The sequence below is a fragment of the Taudactylus pleione genome, unplaced genomic scaffold, assembly GCF_031769625.1.
Source record: "Taudactylus pleione unplaced genomic scaffold, aTauple2 ptg000265l, whole genome shotgun sequence".
Lineage (NCBI taxonomy): Eukaryota > Metazoa > Chordata > Amphibia > Anura > Myobatrachidae > Taudactylus > Taudactylus pleione.
Genome location: NW_028284667.1, coordinates 2,618,575 through 2,642,475, shown reverse-complemented (window position 1 = coordinate 2,642,475; position 23,901 = coordinate 2,618,575). Strand labels below are relative to the sequence as shown.

At 42.0% G+C, this 23,901-nt stretch overlaps 1 protein-coding gene across 2 annotated transcripts in view; it reads left to right on the top strand.

Moving 5' to 3' along the window:
- ALCAM (activated leukocyte cell adhesion molecule) overlaps nt 1-23,176 on the top strand; it is a 133,439-nt gene extending 110,263 nt beyond the window's left edge. For both annotated transcript variants that reach the window (XM_088481188.1, XM_088481187.1), the window contains 2 exons: nt 18,744-18,859; nt 21,153-23,176. In XM_088481188.1, the coding sequence (XP_088337314.1) occupies nt 18,744-18,831 (88 nt within the window). In that variant the 3' untranslated portion in view covers nt 18,832-18,859; nt 21,153-23,176. The remainder of the gene's footprint in view (nt 1-18,743; nt 18,860-21,152) is intronic.
- Nucleotides 23,177-23,901: the final 725 nt, after the last annotated feature.

Below are 23,901 nucleotides of genomic sequence, written 5' to 3'. Positions count from 1 at the left end.
TGAACAGCATGGACAGTCAGTCCTGACGTCCATGCTGTCTTCCCTACACCCCCGCCGGTACCAGAACGCCGGTACCGATCCGGGGATGCCGGTGAGCATCTGGGGTCACAGCTAGCGGTGACCCCAGATGTTCCGGACCATGGCCGGATTCAAGGGGAACAGCAGGTAAGCAGCAGGGTCCCGCGGTGGATCCCCGCTGACACATGGTCCAGAGTCCCCAGGCAGGGGGCTCCCTGGGGACTGGCTGCAGCGTGGAGCCAGGTATTGAACCTGCGCTTCCACTACCCCCTGGGACAGCGGACCGCAGCAGAGCGGTTAAATGCATGCCAGGGGAGCGCGCCTTCCCTGTCTCACAGCCGGCGCCTCCCCCGCTGCACACAGCCCTCTCTGCACACTGCCGACTGGTCCTGTAGCAGCGCTCCTCCCCCAGGCCAGCCTCCTCTCTGCTCCTCGGCGGCCATCTTTTCAACGCATGGTGAACGCTGCTGGAAGCGCTGGACGGAAGCATCGTGGTCTGGGTCCCCCCGCATACCTCTCCTCCGATTTGGGTCTGGTCTGTGTATGCTGCGCTGTGTCCTACCAGGCCCTGTGTCTGTGTAGTTGAGTGATCAGCGCTGTTAGTGCAGGAATTGATTTTTCTTTGCATTGTATGTGACTGTGCTAGCGCTGCTGCCTGTAACTTTTCTTCTAACTGTCAGCTTTATTACTGTCCCTGTCCTTTCTGCTAAGCCCTTGCGGTGCGGTGCTGCAGGGTGGTCTCTCGTCTATTTAATATATAATTGGTGAGAGGGGTCACATACTTGGTACCATCATGTCTGAAAGTGATTTTCCTCTCTGACTACAGTGTGCTACGTGTAAAGTACCGTTAGCAGAGGGGGAGGGTAGCCCGGAGGGCCTCTGCCGGCAGTGTTTGTCTATGGCGCCGCCTATTACGGTTACAGCACCGGTACAGGAGCCGCCCTGGGCTTGTTTCGCTCAGGCGCTTACAACCTTAGTAGGCCAGTTAGCTCCGCAACCCGCGTTTCCGCCGATGGGTTTGTCCCAGCAGTCAGTGGTGTCGTCACCCATGCAGGGTTTCCCACGACAATTGGTGGTACCCCACAGTCTCCCTATTTCCCCGCTCCCGGTCGGATGTGTTGCAAGGGGAGTCTGTGATGCGGCCACATAAACGGCCGATGGCGTCTCTGTCGGCTCCTTATGAGGATGACGAGGGGACGTCTGATGATGGGGAGATACTGGATCCTTACGATCAGGAACCTCTCCATACTAAGGACGCTGACGCTAAGTCCAAGGTATATATTCCTGGACTTATTCGGGCAGTCCGCACAGCCTTGGTGATTGAGGACGAAGTTCCCCCAGCGGCTAAATCAAAGTATGCCTTTTTTAAAGATGTGAAGGGCGATGCCACAGTCTTTCCTCTTTCGGGTCAGTTAGTAGACCATTTAGAGGAGGCGTGGAAACAGCCTGGCAAAAGATACCAGCCGCAGAGGCGCCTGGCAGTGGCTTATCCGTTCGCGGATAATTATTTTGCAAAGTGGGAATCCCCTCCACACGTGGATTCTCACGTGACCCGTCTTGTCCGTAGTGCCACATTGCTGATGCCATCCATGTCCCCCCTTAAGGATGCTATGGACTGCAAGGTGGAGATCTGCCTGAAGTCCGCTTATTCCCTTGCGGGGGGGGGCAGCACGGCCGGCTATGGCCATTTGTTGGGTTGCCAGAGCGATGGGCGGATTCATTAGAGGCGTCTTTTGAATCCGACTGTCCGGCCGAACAGGCGGAGTTGATTGGTAATCTCCATGATTCGGCCACTTATATCAACGAGGCGGCCTTAGACATTAGTACTCTGGTGTCTAGAATTTCTTCAGCAACGGTAGCTGCTCGTCGCACCTTGTGGCTGCGATCCTGGAAGGCGGACACAGATTCCAAAAAGGGTTTGGAGGCGTTGCCATTTACTGGAGAAGTTCTCTTCGGTCCGGATCTGGACAAGATTGTGGCCACGCTGGCGGCAGCCAAATCGGCTTGTCTCCCATCGGCCGCTGCAACTTCTGGTTCTGGACCATCGTCCTTTCGGTCTTATAGGGCCCAGGGCAGGCCCAAACCACAGTCTTTTCCTTGACAGGCTGGCCCTAAGAAATCAGCCAAGCCCTGGAAGCAGGCATGGAGTACCAGACTTCCGGCCCCTAAGCCAGATGACAAGCCTGCGGCCTGACGGTCCGGGCCTCCCTTTGGGGGATCCCAAAGTGGGTGGCCGCCTGCTGCAGTTCGCCCAGTTTTGGTCGGTCACTATGACGGACACTTGGGTTCTCGAGGTGGTCTCCCACAGGTACGCCCTCTCTTTCCGGCACAGACCCCCGGCTCGATTCTTCACCACGGTTCTACCATCAGACCAGAACAAGGCTACGGAGCTGCGGAAGGTATTGCACACTATGCTCCAGGCTGGAGTTATAGTGCCTGTTCCATTCTCCCAGAGGGGCCAGGGTTTCTATTCAAATCTTTTTTTGGAACAGAAACCCAATGGGTCGTATCGTCCGATTCTCAACCTCAAGGCTCTCAACAAGTCTTTGCGGGTTCCGAAGTTTCGGATGGAGACCCTACGGTCCATCATTCTGGCACTGGAACCTGGGGACTACATGGTGTCATTGGACATACAGGACGCTTACCTGCATGTCCCTATTCTTTTGCGCCATCAACAGTTCCTCAGGTTTGCAATCCGCAGCGACCACTTCCAGTTTCGGGCATTACCTTTTGGCCTGGCGACAGCACCACGTGTGTTCACCAAGGTGATGGCGGTCATGGCAGCTACTTTGCGGCTGCAGGGAGTCCGCATGTTGCCGTACTTGGACGACCTTTTATTGGTGGCAGGATCTCCAGAGCTCCTTCTACGCCACTTGGACCTGACCATTGCGCTACTGCAACTGCACGGCTGGCTAATCAACTGGCAGAAGTCCACTCTAATCCCGTCTCGGCGGATTCTGCACCTCGGAGCCTTCTTGGACTCAGAACAGCAAAGGATCTTCGTGACGGGGGAAAAGGTCTCTACACTCGGCGATGAGGTTACTGGGCTCCATGGTGTCGGTGTTCGACATGGTGGAATATGCCCAGTTTCACTCCAGACCTCTGCAGCACCTGATCCGGTCCAAGTGGAACGGGCTGCCTACCCCGGAGGTTCGCCTGTCCCTTGCCTGGTGGTTACAGACGACCCATCTCAGCAAGGGACGTCCGTTCTGTGTTCCAAATTGGGTCCTGTTGACAACGGACGCCAGTCTTCGGGGCTGGGGAGCAGTTTCGGGTCCACACTTGTTCCAGGGCAGGTGGACGCCGACAGAAGCGGAGCTTCCAATCAATATCTTGGAACTCCGTGCAGTCTTCAATGCTCTCCAGCAGGCACATCGGGTTCTCCAAGGTCGTCCGGTACAGGTCCAGTCGGACAACGCTACCACCGTGGCCTACATAAACAGGCAAGGAGGAACCCGAAGTCGGGCGGCTCTCGTGGAGGTCTCTCGGATCCTGGTATGGGCGGAGCGCAATCTCCCGGCCATATCAGCGGTCTTCATCCCGGGAGTGCTAAATTGGGAGGCGGACTTTCTAAGTCGCCAGGACGTTCATCCGGGGGAATGGTCCCTGTACCCGGACGTTTTTCAACTGCTGGTGGACAGATGGGGTCTTCCAGAGATCGACCTCATGGCGTCCCGGCACAACAAGAAGTTGCCGGTGTACGGGTCTCGCACAAGAGACGAAGGGGCATCTCTGGTGGATGCTCTGTCCGTCCGGTGGACGTGTCGGTTCGCATACCTGTTCCCTCCGGTCTCCCTTCTTCCTCGGGTAATCCGGAAATTCAAACAGGAAGGAGGGACGCTCCTGTTGATAGCTCCCGCGTGGCCCAGACGGCACTGGTTCTCAGACCTTCAGGGTCTGTCCGGGACCTTCTGTCACAGGGTCCTTGTCTTCACCCGGACCTGACTCGGCTGTCTTTGACGGCGTGGCTGTTGAGACAGCCATGCTGAGGTCCAGGGGGTTTTCCAGCTCTGTGGTGCGTACCATGTTACGAGCTCGGAAGCCGTCTTCCGCGAGGATATACCATCGCGTGTGGCATACGTTCTTCCAGTGGTGTCGACCGAGAGGTTTTGCACCGCGGGAATTTCGTCTGTCTCGGATACTCGCCTTCCTACAAGCAGGACTAGATCATGGGCTTCGCCTTGCTTCTTTGAAGGTACAGGTTTCGGCCCTGTCTGTCTGGTTTCACCGTAGGATTGCTACAAACCCGGATGTGCGCACCTTTATGCAAGGTGTTCTCCGCATTCAGCCGCCCTTTGTTCCACCTGTGGCGCCTTGGGATTTGGCTGTGGTCCTGAGGGCTCTCCAGGGACCGCCGTTTGAACCACTGGGCTCAGTGGATCTTAAATGGCTAACAGCTAAGACTGTTTTCCTTCTGGCTATTGCTTCGGCCAGACGTGTTTCTGATTTAGGGGCTCTTTCTTGTAAACCCCCTTTCTTGGTTTTTCATGGGAACAGGGCAGTGCTCCGCACTCGGCCCGAGTTTCTTCCCAAAGTTGTTTCCCAGTTTCATGTTAACGAGGAAATCGTTGTTCCGGCCTTTAACTCACCTGGTCTGTCAGTGGGTGAGGCCTCTTTGGATGTCGTGCGGGCCTTAAGGACTTATGTTGACCGCACTTCTTCGTTTAGGAAGTCGGACGCCTTGTTTGTCCTCTATGGCTTCCGTAATAAGGGTTGGCCTGCTTCAAAGCAAACTTTGGCAGCCTGGATCCGTATGGCTATTTCTGAAGCTTATCTTCATGAAGGCCTGCCGGTTCCTCCTTCTGTGAAGGCTCATTCCACTAGGTCTGTGGGTCCTTCGTGGGCAGCTCGACGTGGTGCCTCTGCAGTCCAGATCTGCAAGGCTGCTACGTGGTCCTCTGTCCATACCTTCGTGAGGTATTACAGGTTTGACACCTTCGCCTCTCAGGATGCTTCCTTCGGGCGGCGGATTCTCCTTTCTGCACAGGAACGTCCCCACCCTTAAAGGATACTGCTTTGGGACATCCCCAAGGTATCCTGTGGATACCCTATGGACCCTGAAGTAGAAAATATGAGAGATGGTAAGAACTTACCCTTGTTATCTCTATTTCTACGAAGTCCATAGGGTTCCACAGGACTCCCGACCTGTCGCACCTGTGCTGCAGATGGGCTTTGCTCTGGTCACCGGTTTTTCTGTCTCCCTCTGGTGAGATTGTGATTCTTGTGTGTGTCCAGATCTTTTTTCTCTCTCTTCCTTCTCCTCCTCTGGCCTATGGCTTGGTAACTAACTGAGGTGCCTTGGCTCGGGGGCGGGGTATAGGAGGGGGACCCTACTGCATCCTGGGAGGCTGAAAGCTTAACTCTATGGTGCCCGATGACTGACGTCACACCTATACCCCAAGGTATCCTGTGGAACCCTATGGACTTCGTAGAAATAGAGATAACAAGGGTAAGTTCTTACCATATCTCATATTATTTATTGAAATTTTTTATTTTTTCTTAGCATTTTAATTACACCTTTCACTTATGTATCACCCATTAACACATAGTTTTTGCTTTATTCTTATTATACTAACACTTTAGTCTCTCACTGGTGTGCTTCACTGGGGTGGCTGGCCTTGGCCGGCTTTTTGGGGGTTCTGCACCCCGGACTCTGTCCAAGTGATAGGGACCTCCGGTATCAGAGACGCCGTGCTGCGGCCTGGAGGCTTAGCCATATCTTTGCAAATATATGCAACTGAGATCTCTGAATTATCTACCACCATGTAGTTTTTAAAATCTTATTGCTGATTTCATTCTGAGTGCTGCAGGCTTACTTTTTTGTTTCTTGTATAGACTAACCCCTCCCTTACATGCACCTGAGTGATATTACTGAAGTGATTGAGCAGCTACCAACATGTATTGCTCAAATAACCTGGGTTCAACAATTTACACCAATACACAAGAACAAAAAAAGAAGAGAAGACCACTTGTCAGGCGCAAAAATTAAGCTGCCAATAGTTTTTTAAAATTATTCCTAATAAGAATATCACCACAATTCTAAACAATGCACAAGATAAAAAAAAAACGGAATAAAATATAAAAACTGCGGCGCTATATATAAATATATAGAGAATAGTACATTCCTTTTAGATGCAATGATGTCAAACGCTGGATAGATTCAGTGAGCGTCGATTTTTCTCTGGATGTAGTTCTGGGTATAGTAGTTGCTCCGCTACAACATAAATGGAGACATCAAACAAAAAAAAAAGGGACCAATGTGTACGTGAAGTAACACAGTATGACTCCTGTAACGGTTTCTTTATCCACCACCTTACTGAAGGTGTGAGTAGCCCAATACTTGGATTTTATTCTTTTTGAATTATTTACTTTTATTTTTTGTATTTTTTATGGTGGTATGTTTGCACCAATTTTTTACATTTTTTTTATACTATGCAATTTCTTTTCTGGATTATTAATTAAAATTGTTTGGACAAATATAAATCGTATTGGATCTATAGTTTGGAAGCTTCACTTTGAAGGATCAAACTTGGTGGATAAAGAAACCGTTACAGGAGTCATACTGTGTTAATTCACGTGAGTTGGGGTACGACCCTATATCTTGTAACAACAAAATGTATGACACTGCATAAAATGTGTATATACAGTAGTAGTTAGTTAGAATTGTTCATGTTTCAGTATTCCTGCGAGTTGCACCTGGCTTTCTAGCCGCCTGTGTTATATAGTTAAGTGTTTTTCCCTTGAAGTAGCAGTTGCTTTGAAAATTTTTAGTAACTCTCAATCACATTTGAAAGATCATTGTGGTAAGAGATTTATAGATATGTACTGTATAGTTTTAAAAAAGGATCAACAGACATCTGTAACTTTCAAAATTGATGCCTGTGCATATTTTTTTCAGCTGTAGCAAATTTTAAAGGATGCTATATTGTAGTAAGCATTTTACTATCTCTTCATTTTATGCAACATAATATGCTGCGTAAATGCAAATGCCACACACTGGCATCACATACAACTCTAGAATTGATGATGAACTGTCTTTGAAATGTGTAGTTAGTCTATTTAGAACAAACAACCAGTGCCTTTTAATTTATTGTGTTTTTTTTATGAAGAACTGTATTTTACTTATTTAAGTGGACATATTTGAAGCCTATATATTTTATCTCTGTAAAATTATCTTTATTATGTTTGTGCATTTAGTAATATAATATAATAGTGAGATGTTGCCCATAGCAACCAATCAGATTCTAGCTATTATCTTCTAGAAGGTGCCTACATAAGTAAGTAGAATATGTTTGGTTGCTATGGGCAACACCACCACTTCTATAAACTAGAGCTTACCTTAACTTAAAAAGTGAGTTATGAATATAGTGTGAGTGGGGCTTATGCAAATAAAGATGTGTCCTGTTCAGATGTGGGTGGGGTTTAAAATAAATGGGAAGAAAAAAAATAATCTTACAGCACTCGACAACTTATAAGTATGAACATAAATTAAAAATGTTATTGCATTTATCAGTAGCAAAAATGTGCACAGAGTTTTCATTTGCATCATACAAAAAGAAAAAGGTTCAGTCTAGCCTCCACATGTTAGTTTCCATAGGCTTAGTCCTATATTGTACACATTGGCATAACTATCATGGGTGAAGGTAGTGCAACTGCTATGGGGCCTTACCAGTCCTCCCAGGGCACACCTCTCCCCTTGCAGCCAAAAAAGCCTGGTCTGCCTGGAGTGAGTAACAACCACTGGCTGCGCCAAGCACGTCTCTTTTAACAGCATCAGAGAAAAAGAGCACGCCGGGCAGCCCTGTCCTCCCACATCAGAGAGATGGATTGCGTCAAGACTAGACTGCGGTAGCTCCCACAGCCAATCTCCTGCTAGAAGCTGCCGCCCAAGGGAGAGGTGACGCTCAGCACCTGCTCTGAGCTGAGACAGACTGCAGCAGTGCAGACTAAAGCGCTCACATTGAGAGGTGGGCCCGACAAGGAGATATACTTACTCTGTGGGAATGCTGTGGAGAGAGGTGACTTTCTAGCAATTAACCCTTTCAAAATTGTGCTATGGAGCCCAAACTGTTCTAGTTACGCCCCTGACGGTACATACTACTTCGTAAATTATGATTGCATGGAAATGAACCTCCATTTTCTTTATAGTTTAATGAAATGCGTAGACACTATTTTAGTGTCTTACAGAGAATCCTTCCAATGCAAATTAAGGTTACATAGTACTGATTTATAACAAATTTGCATTAAACGTTACATAACCATCTGCATAGTGCACCAGATTACAAAGCTCCTCACTGGTCATGTGATGACAGGAGAATTGGGAGGACAGCACTGTGCCAAGAACACAATATATCTAGTGAGCAGAGAGGCTTGGTTGCTATTGTTACTGAATGCCATGACACTTGGCAAACCATAAAGCAGTAATGGCAGCTTGAAGAAGAGCACTGTGCAATACTCAGCAGCCACTTTATTAGGTAGGTTTTTCTAGTTCTGTATAGGACCCTCTTTTGCACCCAAATCAGCCTGAAGTCTTTGTGGCATGGCTTCTACAAGGTGCTGGAAACATTACTTGGAGGTTCTGGTCCATACTAAAAAAGTTTGGTGGTGTTAGTGCGCTACTTGGGAATGGTGTAATGGGTAATGTGGACTAATGTTGCAGCTATAGACACTGGTGGTTTCCCGATATCACCAGAGTGAAAAATGAAAGATTTGGTAGTGTGTCTATTGATTAGCGCAACATATGTATATGAGTCAGTATAGTGATAAAAAAATGAGAAATGTTTAATACCATCTTGTCTAAAACGTAATACATATGGAAATACAATTATTTTGAACAAATGTCTGTCTTAAGTTAAAATAAGATAAAAAATTAAAAAGACAACTGAATGGTACAGTATATTGGTTCAAATGATGGTCACAATCGCTACTGTAGCCATGCGTTTAGATAAATGTCTGTGTCAATGATATAGTAATAGCTGATGTTGGTTGCTGTGTTTGATACACTGTAGCAGATTCCTTGAAAGTCTATGGGTGCATGCACCTCCTTACCTCTTTCTGCTGCGCTGTAAGCTTCTTTAGTGACTGTTTGGCACAAACGTGTGCCGTTGTGAATATATAGCCTCCAGGTCCTTGTCTGTGCTCCGGCTCCCCTTGGGAGCTGTAGCTGCTGTTGCAGATGGAATGCGGCAGCGGTTGTTATGGGCGCTCAGACGGTGAGTGTGCACAGTAGCTGCGCTGTAGGTGTTGTTACTCCTGGGGTCTGTGCGGCAAGGAGAGGGGGCGTGGCCAACGCGTTTCACCCGCTGAAGGATATGCGGGCTTTGTCAGGTCTGTGCAAGTTTGTTGCTTGAGAGGGTTCTCTATTTAAATGCATGTTGGTTCCTCCTTGATTATTCATTAAGGTCCATGTTGTAGTTGTTTATTGATGATAGGTTGTCTCATTCCTTGCTATCAGTGTAGTTGCCTGCTATACTCTATAAAAAGATGTGTGCCATTGCTGATATTTGGAATTTGGGTACAGGCTAATAATATGCATAAGATCAGAAGTATAATAGGTGTATATAAAATCTGGATTGTTGTGAAAATAATAACACGTCTTTTGAATATATTAATTGAGTCAATTGGGTAGTATCATATCTGGAGACTTATTAGATTTGTGAATAGGTATATGGAATGCATATAGGGCCTCATTCAGACCCGCTCGCAAGCGGGTTAATGGTGGGACATTGCGCATGCGTGAGCCCCGGAGCGAGCAAGAAATTCACTCACTCCGGGCTCGCTACAAACGGGCGGCTGTCGATGTTGACCGTCAGCTCGCCCCGTTTTGTAGCCTGGTCAAACGGAGGCGTTCCTGAAGGAACACCTGCCGTTTTAGGGCGGCCCTACTGACATCGCTCGTGATGTCAGTAGTGAGCTTCCTGTTCTATTAGAGAAGGAAGCTCACTGGGGCTTGCGGGAACGAGACCCTACAACAAGGGTCTCGTCGCAAGCCCGATGGTCGCGACCATCACCTGGCCGCTCGCAAAAGCTGTGGGTGGTCACCCACAGCTTAGCGAGTGGCCTGGAGACCGGCCAAAGAAAAAAAAACAGGCTGCCCAGATTCAGAGCGAGCGCTCACAAAGAGCATCCGGCTCTGAATCAGGGCCATAGATCTGTGTTGGAATACTTTTGTATTTGTGCAGATGATGTTACTTAGTTGCTTTTGATGCTTTTCGTGTATATCTTCTTGTTCCTGTAACAATTCTTGTGGTGTTACCCTATTTAAGAGATGAGCAAGATCCCTCTCTCTCAAATAGGGTAACAACACAAGAATTATCTACAGTAACCATCCATCAACATGAACAAGAAGATATACATGAAAAGCATCAACGCATTCTGAATATCTATTTAGTACAACCAACCGCAATAAGAATACCAAGGAACAACAAAACTAGACCTCCCCCTTACCCACACTAATTACACTATTATAACAAACTGGTACTACCAAGTAACATCATCTGCACATATACAAAACTATTCCAACACAGATCTATATGCATTCCATATACAGTCAGGTCCATAAATATTGGAACATTGACAGAATTTTCATATTTTGTCCTCTATTCACCACCACAATGGCTTTGAAATGAAACAAACAAGATGTGCTTTAACTGCAGACTTTCACATTTAATTTGAGGGTAATTACATCCAAATCAGGTGAACGGTGTAGGAATTACAATGGTTTCTATATGTGCCTCCCACTTTTTAAGGGGCCAAAAGTAATGGGACTAACTAAACAATCCTAAATCTAACTTTCACTTTTTAATACTTTGTTGCAAATCCTTTGCAGGCAATTACAGCCTGAAGTCTGGAACGCATAGACATCACCAGACGCTGGGTTTCATCCCTGGTGATGCTCTGCCAGGCCTCTACTGCAAATGTCTTCAGTTCCTGCTTGTTCTTGGGGCATTTTCCCTTCAGTTTTAACTTCATCAAGTGAAATGCATGCTCAATCGGATTCAGGTCAGGGGATTGACTTGGCCATTGCATGAAATTCCACTTTTTAGCCTTAAAAAACTCTTTGGTTGCTTTTGCAGTATGCTTCGGGTCATTGTCCATCTGCACTGTGAAGCGCCGTCCAATGAGTTCTGAAGCATTTGACTGAATATGAGCATATAATATTGCCCGAAACACTTCAGAATTCATTCTGCTGCTTTTGTCAGCAGTCACATCATCAATAAATACAAGGGAACCAGTTCCATTGGCAGCCATACATGCCCACGCCATGACACTACCACCACCATGCTTCACTGATGAGGCGGTATGTTTTGGATCACGAGCAGTTCCTTTCCTTCTCTTCCCATCACTCTGGTACAAGTTGATCTTTGTCTCATCTGTCAATAGGATGTTGTTCCAGAACTGTAATGGCTTTTTTAGATGTTGTTTGGCAAACTCTAATCTGGTCTTCCTGTTTTTGTGGCTCACCAATGGTTTGCATCTTGTGGTGAACCCTCTATATTCACTCTTGTGAAGTTTTCTCTTGATTGTTGACTTTGACACATATACATCTACCTCCTGGAGAGTGTTCTTGATTTGGCCAACTGTTGTGAAGGGGTTTTTCTTCACCAGGGAAATAATTCTTTTGTCATCCACCACAGTTGTTTTCCGCGGTCTTCCGGGTCTTTTGGTGTTGTTGAGCTCTCCGGTGCATTCTTTCTTTTTAAGAATGTTCCAAACTGTTGATTTGGCCACACCTAATGTTTTTGCTATCTCTCTGATGGGTTTGTTTTGATTTTTCAGCCTAATGATGGCTTGCTTCACTGATAGTGACAGCTCTTTCGATCTCATATTGAGAGTCGACAGCAACTGATTCCAAATGCAAATGTCACACTTAGAATCAACTCCAGACCTTTTACCTGCTTAATTGATAATGAAATAATGAGGGAATAGCCCACACCTGTCCATGAAATAGCTTTTGAGTTGATAGTCCCATTACTTTTGGCCCCTTAAAAAGTGGGAGGCACATATCGAAACTTGTAATTCCTACACCGTTCACCCGATTTGGATGTAATTACCCTCAAATTAAATCTGAAAGTCTACAGTTAAAGCACATCTTGTTTATTTCATTTCAAAACCATTGTGGTGAATAGAGGCCAAAATCTGAAAATTCTGTCAATGTCCCAATATTTATGGACCTGACTGTACCTATTCACAAATCTAATACGTCTCCAGATAGGCTACATTATTGAGAGCTATTTACTACCCATTTGACTCAATTAATATATCCAAAAGACATATGTTTTATTATTATTTTCACAACAATCCAGATTTTTTATACACCTATATATCCACAACGGCACACGTTTGTGCCAAACAGTCACTAAAGAAGCTTACAGCGCAGCACCCTTAGACTTTTTCACGGAATCTGCTACAGTGTATCAAACACAGCAACCAACATCTGCTGTTATTATATCGTTGACACAGACATTTATCTTAACGCATGGCTACAGTAGCTATTATGACCATCATTTGAACCAATATACTGTACCATTCAGTTGTTTTTTTTTTTTTTTTATCTTATTTTAATGTAAGACAGACATTTGTTCAAAATAATTGTATTTCCATATGTATTATGTTTTAGGCCAGATTGTATTAAACATTTCTCATTTTTTTTTATCACTATACTGACTCGTATACATATGTTGCGCTGATCAATAGACACACTACCACATCTTTCAGAGGTTCTGATCCATGGTGATATGATGGCAACACAGAGGCTGCAGATTTGTCAGGTGTACATTCATGCTATAAAGCTCCCTCTGTCACATATTAAACTCAGGTGACTGTGGGCACCACTCAAGGATTGTAAACTCAATGTTATGTTTGCAGATAAAGCTTGATGACGTGTGCTTTGTAACATTTTGCGTTTTCCTGTTGGAAGTAGACATTAACAGGGGTATTCAATTTGGAGCGAAAATTTTTCGCCGATTTCAATTATCCCCGTATTCAATTTCAAAGACTTTTCGCAGTTGCGAAAAGTCTTTGAAAAAAAACAGGGATAACTTTTCACCATGTTTTACATGGCGAAAAAAAAATGCCAAATTGGGGTTGCTATTGTCATTTAAAAATTAACTGTGTCAAAAAAAAAGTTTAAAAAAAAAAATAGGGACACCCCAAAAAAATAAATAAAAAATTTTGGGTGAAAAAAAAAGGGAAAATAGTGTTTAAAATTAGGGAAATAGGTTCAGGGCTATTCTGTAAGTATGCGACAGGTATTTTCTAGAATAGGCTATAAGCGGCAGGTGCATTTTTGCAGAATTTTTAAAAAATAACTTTAGGGACTTAAAAATATGCTAGTACCCATTTTCATGTACCCCAAATTTGATGGGACCACTAAAAAAAAAAAAAATCTTAGTGCTCTTCTGCATCACTTCTTCAATGTCGGGGAAAAAAACACCTGCTGCGGCTATTTAAACCCCGACTTTCTTTTGCAAGCAAAAACGGGGATACCCATAGTGATCCCCCATGTCTGGACAGCTTTAGGGGGGTCCTACAATTCCTGAAAATTCCATTTTTTTTTCGGCGATCCTAATTCGCCGGCTCCCGTTTTCATTCATTTTAAATTGAATACGGGGATAAAGCGGGTGCGCGCCTGATACTTTATCCCAGGAAAAGCTCAGATGTGGAGCGAAAAGTCCAGCACGTACTTTTCGCTCCCATATTGAATACCCCTCATAATGTGTAAACTGAAGGGATGCACAAGGTCCACAATAATAATAAGGTCTGCTGTGGTATTTAAACAATTCACAACTGGCAGGGCCGGATTAAAGGGGGGGCGACAGGGGCGATCGTCCCTGGGCCCCCACACCTGAAGGGCCCCCACACCCAGCCATCGGGGTTAAAGTGAACCGGAGGAGACGGAACCAGTTCCGCTTCCTCCGGACAACTAGGCCCGGTGCCGCACGGAGACACCAGGTGCCCGCTGAGATTGTAACCAGCAGGCATCCGGCTCCATCCCCGCAGCGGCAGCCAGAGACTAGAGCTCACTCGTGAGCTCAGGCAGTGAACTATGGGAGAGACGTCATGCGTCTCTCCCATAGTGCAGAGGAGCAGCGCCAGCCGAGCGGATCAGAAGGGAGCGGGGCTTAAGGTAAGTATGTTTTTTTTTTTTTCTCTTTAGCGCAAACGGCTTTTCTACTGCTGGGGGGGGCATTACTACAGGGGACATTACTCGGGGGGGGGGGGGGGGGCATTACTACTGGTGCCACTACCACAGGGGGCATTACTACTGGTGCCACTACCACAGGGGGCACAACTACAGGGGTATTACTACTGAGGGCATTACTATTGGGCACACACAGGGGGCATGACTACTGGGGGCACAACTACAGGGGTATTACTACTGGAGGTATTTATACAGGGGGCATTACTATTGGGAACACTACTACTGGTGGTATTACTACAGGGGGCATTGCATAGGGGGCACTGCATAAGGGGCAACACTCCTGGGGGCACTACTACTGGGTGCACTGCATAAAGGGCATGTAATAGGGGCCCCCACATGTTTGTTGCCCAGGGGCCCCCACAGACCTTAATCCGGCCCTGACAATTGGTATTAACGTAGAGATGTGCAGGTTCGGATTTACTCGGTTCTTATCGCCATTTTACCGCAAGTTCGGATTAGTTCGGATTTAGTTTATTGGTTATCCAAAACACGTGATAGCCGATAGCCAATAAAATGCCGTTTTGAGATCCGTGTAAATCCGAACCCGCTCATCTCTAGTATTAAGGGGCCTAATGTGTGGTAAGAATGCCTTTCTCACACTATTATACCACCAGCATCCTGAACCATTGAGTCAAGGCAGAATGGATTCATGTTGTTTATGCCAAATTATGATCTTGGCACCTGCATGTCAAATCAAGATTTGCTCAACCAGACATTTGTCCTATCTTCAACTGTCCATTTCAAGGTTTGATTTGATCTGTGCATTCTGAGATGCTCTTCTGCATACTACTGTTGTAATGCTTGGTTTCTTGAGTTACTATCTCTTGTCATCTAGTACTGTACACTCTCTTCTGACCGCTTATTAAAATGGGATTTTTCACCTACAGCACTGCCTTGTTTTGCACAGCGTTCTCTGTAAACTGTAGATAGAAACAATGCAAGAGATGAGCAGTTTCTGAGATGCTCACCTGATCTGTTACTTAGAATCATTCCACAATCAAAGTCACTTTGATATTTCTTCCTCATGCTTAGGTTTTGTCTGAACAACATCTGAATTTATTGATTATATATGCAGGCATTTATGGGGTGAATTTTACATGTGATTGCAGATTTCGTTAAAATAAAAGCAGCCCTTTAATGCTCAAAAATAAAAAAGTGAACATATCCTAATCTCTTGTTGGATATATAATTAAAAAACTATAGGTGTTTAAAATAGTGAGAATAATGAATACAAAATATATAAAACCTGAAGAACCTGTTAATTGTTCTAATTAAACAAAAATATTAGCGTGTGTATGGATGTATAATAAATCTTGATCACTTATAAAGCTTATAATGTTTTTTAGTTCCCTAAAGAATAAATCTAATTTTAAGAATCCAAAAATTCATCGGAAAATTGATACTTGTATATCACATTGAAGTTTATCCTAATGTTTTATCTCTAGTCTAAACTGTTAAGAAAATTAAATTGTACGTGTTAGAAAGTTTTCATATGGCTAAAATATGCCATTTGTCTGACTTTTTATTTTTTTTTTAACTGGGCTTTTTTTAACCTCTTCACGAAATGATTCCAAATACACCACAGCCGTAGTTCTTCAGGAGATGAAAGCCTGGTGCATATGGCAAGCACATTAGGGAGATTTATAGGATCATGCACGCCCTACTATAAATTACATGCATGTTAGAAGTCACTGTGCTATTTAGTGGCCATATGAAATTCAATGCTGTAGGCCAAGTGCTTTTATTAAGATAACAGAAATCCAAGGTGACTTCAATTAGTTGTAGTAATAGAACATATGTTTCCTAAATTACATCTTATGTGATTATATCAGCACTCAACATTTATGCAAATATTATTTACATGTGTTTATTCAGAAGAATGCGTTCATGACCAGCTAAAAATGTTATGTAGGGGGACCTGCATTACTTTGCATATTACGCAATGAGTCCCTTTTTTCTAGTCTGCACAGCGTAATTGTTTTGTTGATTTTGGCCTTAATGATAGCCACATAAGTATAAATTGAAAATGACATTCCTGTATTTAAAAAAATTGGATGTATAAAATAATAGTATAATTTATTGTGTCCTATTTTATGTTATACATGCTACAGTGCCTTAATAGGTGAAATAAAGATTGTATCATCCAGGAGTAATTAAGATTTAAGACATATCCTGCAGTCCTCGGAGCACTTATTCTATTCTTGCTGACTTAAGCTGGGTATAGATTAGACGATTTTTGTCCCGATCCGACATATCGTCTAAATCGTCTGCGTAACCTCTATGTTGGCTGTTGCACTCTCTCATTTGGTCGTCAGCCACATCGTCAGATCGGCCTTACATGCAGCTCAATCTGACGATGTGACTGACAATCCGATGCGGCTGTGGACGACATATCCAGCGGTCGGCACTGGATCGTCTAATGTGTACCAGCTGCCCAATATGTCGGCTTGTCGGCAGGGGCGTCGCCTGTCTGCACCATTGGGTATGCATATTGTTTAATTTTTATCCAGCTTTAGACAAATTAGCAAATTGTTCAACTATGTACATATGTATTATAAACCAATATTCACAATTCAAAAGAATATTGAGATTAAAGATCTATTTCTTTGGCCTTTCATCTTGATACTATAATATAGGAACTTTGTGCTCTATAATGTCCTTGTTATGTATAGGAGTGGGATTTCATCTAGTATCATTAAACCAATAAGATATTTGAACCATTTTCTTAATTTGTTTTTAAAAAGTTATGGATGAGTTATAAATATAACACATACTGTCTATTTTGAATGTAGAGACTGTGCTACTGAGCCATCTACAATACAGAGAACATTTTTGTGACTGATATACAGTGCACACCCCATATTTCCTTTTGGCTACCATGTTAGATTATGACCTCACTCCCTTGGGTGCACTATCACTACTCTCAGAATACTCCACACTTGTGAAACCAGAATAGTGGTGCATACACACGGTCAGATTTTTCCTTCAGATATGAACGATAACGATTTAAAAATCGTTCAGTCGTTCATATCTGAAGGAAAATCTGACACATCTGACAAACCTGAACTATTGCCGATCAACGATGCGCGTTCCCGTTTGTCAGATAACGATATCTGACATCTGATGTGTTTGCAGTCAGACTTGGACGATTCCATTCATTTTAATGCAGTCAAAAATCGTTCAATCGTTCAAAACTTTGGTAAAATCGTTCAAATCGTTCATCTGACAAATCTGACCATGTGTATGCTCCATTAGTTTTCCTGAATCTATTTTTAGTTAGCTATGACAACTTAGTTATTTCATGTATATTATTTATTTAATGTCTGTAATTCACATCCTTTGAGAGACATTAATGGTTGTAGCACCTTAAATAGTGGTAATATGTACAATGTGCAGGTGTTTATTTTGAAGAACAATGTGTTCTCTTAGCCTGAAGTAATAACTTGTACATCACTAATCTGTCATGCAGACATTTTGCTGTTGCTAGCTAGCAAACAAATTAACCTTAGAAAAAAAATGTTATTTGTGAAGACTTTGCTTCTGACATTCTTTATCTGTTTGCCTCTTTTGATATTATTATTATTATTATTATCCTTTATTTATATGGCGCCACAAGTGTTCCGCAGCGCCTTACATAGTACATAGAACTAATAAGTGAACAAGAAACAAGTAACTTACAGTACATTACAGTGCAGGACAGGGACACAACTTATATACATCGCTGAAATAGTGATTAAAGCACTCACAATAAGCTGCCGGGAGTTGGCGGTCCCGTGTTAGGTGCCCTAATGGGGAGTAGAGAGTAGAAGAAAATGTAAAGAGAAGCACATGAGGGAAGAGGTCCCTGCTCATGAGAGCTTACATTCTACACACACACTACACATTCAAACATTTGTAACCTCAGCACCACCTTCTGCTTCTTGCAGTGCATTAGTTGGCCACAGAGGTTGCTTAAACATATAAGTTTGACATCAAATGATGAAACTTTGATGCTGTCTGTAGTACATAAAATCAATTAATTTAGGTGCTGATTTTTTACTTTTTTTTTTTTTTATGGAATAATAAGATATTAAATAAAATCAACAATATGTTTGTTAAAGTAAATCTGCTTGATAATTGGTAGCCACTAAATTCTGTTTCTTACAACTAATAGTGGAACTACAGTATTTAGAGGTTCCCAAACTTCACCATTACAGTCCAGGTTTTAAGGATATCCATTACTGAGCACAAGTGATTTAGTACCTCAGGAAATTTTGATTTAACCATTTGGGCTCAAGTATGGATAGCCTTAAACCCTGGACTGTAATGGCAGAGCTTGGGAACCTCTGGGCTAATGGGTTTTTGGAAAAAGAGCCCATACTCAGGTTATGTTGTATATTATAACTGCTACTGTGTATCTCTTTATGGATGTATTTTAGTGAATACATCTTTTATTTGCCCCCTTATCCGCAACTTTACAATTTTCGTGTTTTTATTATATTTCAACACTTTTTTTGTTGTTTTTTTTTTGCATGATGTATAGCACAGCATCAAAACATGTAGGTAAAGAACTTGGTAACACGGAAGAAAATAAGAAACTAGAAGAAAATAATCACAAATCAGAAGCATAAGAAGTATACATTTAAGGATGTACTCAAGGTATGATTTACTTAACCAATGTTGTGTATATCTTTTCACTCTACTGCAATAGTTGAGGTTAATTTAATAAGAATCGTGTTTGACATCTAAATGTAATAGCTGGACATCGACACAACTTTTTATGAACAAAAACTTAAATTTAGTAATCAGCGCATATGACTGATTATTTACATTCGATGGTGATACTCCGATTTCTTTCGATTATGAAATCAGTAAATTTTCCCCATTTACAATAGACTCTGCTGTCAAATCCAAGCGTGAATAGCTGACAGTCGACAGCAGATTCAAAGCACTGCACAGATCAGTATGATCTGTGCAGGCTGAGGTGTTATAAAATTTTAAATAAAGGGTTAGGAATTGTGTTGGACCCCCCTAACTCCCAAAAAAAAAGAAAACAGCCCCAGACCTCTGAGTCAGGTTTGGCACTGGAAAATCAGGGGGAAAACCGGTGTGTGGTCCCCCTTATTTTCCAGTAACCAGCACCGGGTTGAACCAACCAGGGGGGGCCATACACTATAGCAGGGAGAGACACAGCATGGGATCCAACTGCCATAATGTAAAACCAGCCCCAAAGTGGCAGCCCAGAGCTAGAAATCCTCAGAAAGTGGGGACCCCAAAAATAAAATGGAAAACACCCTCCCAAGGCTCTACAAGCAGCCCAGGGCTCTTCCCTTCACCCCTGGAGGTAGTGGGTGTGTAATTGTGTAAAAATATAATTAATAATGTTCTTTACAGTGGAACTATAGGACCCAGCAAGCCTGCCCGACATCCCAGCACTTGGAGAATCGCAAGTGCCAACATGCACAGACAGTAAGGACCCACCGGCACCTGTAACCCCACTGTAAAGAAAATATTTTAAATAAGTCCAGACACACACAGATTTATAATGGTCGAATATCAAATTAATCTCTGCTGGTGCGTCCTAGTCGCATCGCGACTTAGATGCGTTTTTGGCAAAAAAGATGCTCGCTGCTAGTAGAGTCTCACAGGACCTGGCACGCAGAGAGGGGCTTTTTTAGCACGACTGCAGCAAAGCTGTATAAGGACACATCTGACATAATTATGTACATAATTAGTGCACCTACAAAACTCCATTGTGTCACCGGAGTTCTCAGCACAGTAGGTAACATTGAAACAGACCCTTTACACACACATACTTTAAAAAGCATGTTTGCTTCATGTCAATTACTTTATTTTTTTAGACTATCCGAAGTTGAATTTATAAGAATTTTTAAATGCATAAAATGTATTCCTAAAGCAGCAGTGAACAGGTTAATGTTTCCAGGTCATCTTATTATAAATTGGGGAATCAAATTAAAAATAACTGACCTTCTTACACTTTTATAAAAAATGTAAATTAATAAATGGTGTACGCTCTCAAAACCTTTGTTACCTTCTAGCTAGACATAGATCTTTACATGGCATGCTGCCAAACATTGAAAAAATGCAGTAGTTTTTGTTTTGTTTTTTGTTTTTTTTGTAACTGCACTGATTAGTTATTTATGCTTTCACGATATCTTTATTGGATTTTTTATTTTTGAACAGTAATTTATGCCAGACTTTTACTTGTATTACGAGGCATAAGTAGAATGTTTAAGCAGTGTAAAGTGTATGCCGGTGCTATATGGATAAGTGTTCTATTCAGTGGTTATAGAAGAAGATTGGGCACCAAATATAGGGGCCCATTTAATAACTACTTTTATCATATGCAACAGGTTTTAAAACTCGTTGCATGTGATAATGGTTCTCCAGCAAATCAGCTCCTAACTCATCTGTTTTAAAAATGACAGTTGTGTCCTGATTGGCTAGAGCACCATTTATTGTATGCAACAAGTTTTAAAACTCGTTGCGTATGATCAAACTCGTTGATTAAATGGGCCCCATAGTGTAAAATAAATATGAATAAAACTTTTTTTTTTCTTGTACAACCTCTACATATTCCAAACATTAAAAACAAGTGTATTTTTAGTTGAAGCCAATGTTACTTTATATATATTTCATTTTCATATTCATATTCATTTACACATTTAGGGAGGTTTGTTCACTTTCTGTGCTTTAAGCTTGTCGGTGGTTCAGGCCACAGGATTTATAAGGACAATAATCTTAAATGCAAATACAGACGTTTGTTGCATTTAAAATTATAGCCCTTTTAAATCCCATGTCCTGAACAAATGAAAAGTGTTAGCTTTGAAAAGCTGCCTCTGACATTTAAGACTGTGGGGTATATTTACTAATTCAGTGTAACTATGCATGCTTTGTATTTTTGTTTCAGTTATTCTGTTTTATGTTATAGGAAAACCATGATGAGCAGTTTGAAGCATGACTGTGGATTGTACTTAATGGAATATATACAATGGAACTGCAGATTTTCATGGTTTAAAGTATTAAACATTTGTACCAAGTTGTCACAGGATTATGAAGAAATCTTATATCTGCAAAGGATCAACAAAAACTGTTTCAACAGCCATGATGATAGCTTACCATGTTGTGTTCTGTTATTTTTTATGTAAGTGTCTGCACTGACAATTTGTTTTGTTTGCCTTTTATGTAAATTTTTTTACGTAGCTATTTTTATACACTGTAAGGCTTTGTTCCAGGAATTGCTGTTAATCAGATGTATAGTGTAATGTTATTATTTTTATGACACTGTTTGACGTGCAGGTAAATTTTTAATTCTGATTGCTATCGGTAAAACTTAGTGAAAGTAGTACACTTAGATGTAGAACAACACGGTTGTTACATTCCACAAGGTATATTTTCCCAATATATTTTTAATAGTTTCCGACATTACACAATCCATGTACTTACAACATGGTTCATAAATCCAGATTCATCCCATAAAGTAATGCATATAGTCCATAGATATAGACACAGAATTGCATTCATGACAAATTGCAAATTTTACCGATAGCAATACAGGCAAACAGAATTTCATATCTTTAATTTAAAATTACTGGAATCTTGATTTTATCTTTGTTCTTTACTGCCTTACAAAAAGCAAACTTTCAGAAAAAGAAATGCTTATATGTTCAGCCACAAGTGTTCATTGATAAACAGAATTTTATTAATTATGTCCTAAGGCTGATTATTAAAGGATCCACCTAACTTATAGTTAATAATTTCTTTCATGATGGGTTCATCATTTTTAATTTCATATTTAATTGCATTTTTTTTTTAATGACCTGGTTATATTTTCAGAGTAAACTGAATGGATGCCATTGTCTTGTTGCCAGGCTTAAGCTTTAAAACTCGTTCTCCTCATTTCTGTTTCATGATGTTGCACATCTCCAGCAAAATCGCTTTTTGCACATTTCACATAATTATTATTTGTGGTGTTCACATTTTGGTCTCGTGATGGAGATTTAAATTTAAACTGCTAGCCATATAAAAAAAATAGTATCAAATGTTACACAACTCAGTGCTTCTGTATTAACCTTGGTTTTCTATATATTTTGCAAATTGGGATCGCTGCTGTAAAAACAATAGCATTGAGCAGCTTGCTGGCTCATGATTGTTTATATGATGTACAGATGGAGCACATTGTTTCAGGTATGTGGCACTTGTCCCAAGGCCATCGATGCGCACCACCTTAACAGTTTATTGTGTGGGAGGAGTTAATATGGCACAACACATTACATTTTCTCCACAAAATCCTGAGTGATATGGCACCTGTCTCAAAGAAACAAGCTCCATCTGTTGACTAAAAGTATGACAACTCAGTCCACTTGTAGCTTAATGCTCTGTTCTATAACCACTGTAATGCTTCTGGCATCTGGATCGTAGTGCTTTTCATGATTGAAGGGGGTTATTTTGCGGTTTTGATTTTGTTTTAATTGTATTTAACACTACAGTTTATGAATGCACCTTCACATGATCTTGTGTAACCAGTACATAATTTATCAACCAATCTTTAAAACAATAAAATGTCAAAGTATTTTTTGTTACATTTTAAATTTGTAACTTTATAAAAAAAAAAGTGGGCTCTTTGATGCGTGTAAACATGGTGTTGTATATGGACAGCAACGAATGCGTTGATTATCACGAAATGTATTTGATCCTCTGTAAACTAGAAACATGTTTTCAGAGACTGTACATATAAAGTGTATTTACTACAAAAAATCAATGAGTGCAAGTGTCAGAGTTGGATGATTGTCACAAATAACTTGAATTTTAAAAACATGAATTGTTTTATTTAATAGTGTACTTCAGTCTTTGTTCCTGCTTTTTCTTCCATTTTGTGTTAATGAATGAATTTAAAGTTAGTTTTGTGCTGTCATTTCTGAGCGATTTCTGCATAGCCACATATTTCTGTGCTAGGTACAAGGAATGTGTGACCTTGAAGTAAAATGGCGTATTGTAATGTGTATGTGATAATGCATAGGCAGAATTGACAGGCTAACAGTGTACCTATGAACATGTAAAATTACTACTAGGTACATAAGTTACTTCAAAACTTGTAAACCGAGACGCATTTAAAAAGAGGTTGAGGTAAAAGAGTTGGATGAGGTAAAACTCCAACATGGGCTAGTCACCAATCTCTATTTTTGGGGAGGATTTTTAATTTTTTTTTCAGTTCGAAAGGTGGGTTTTATAACCTGACATCTACCTTTTCCATTACTAGACAAATGTGCTGGTTATATAATGGTCTGATATTTTCAAACCCTTACTGGAGTTGTCTGGGGCATTCCAAATAATTTTGTCCCCTCTAATTATTTTCCCCATGTGCTCAGAGCGGCACAGTAGCACTATTTTATTTCATTTATTTATTTTGTACTGCATCAACAGTGAATTAAAAGTATTTAAGTTGATAATTTGTGGAGGAGAAGAAATTAATGCCATGAAGGATTTCTATGCATATTGACTGTCGTGTGACCTATGTCTGATGTGAGTGATTAAACACATTCTCTGTAAATAGTGAAGTAATATGTGGCTGCTTTATAAATAAAGGTAGTAATAATAACTTTATCTAGTAATAGTAAACTCCATAGACAATGCTTTTTACATTTGCGTCAGTGGAGTTACTGGCACATCTGTGGAAACCA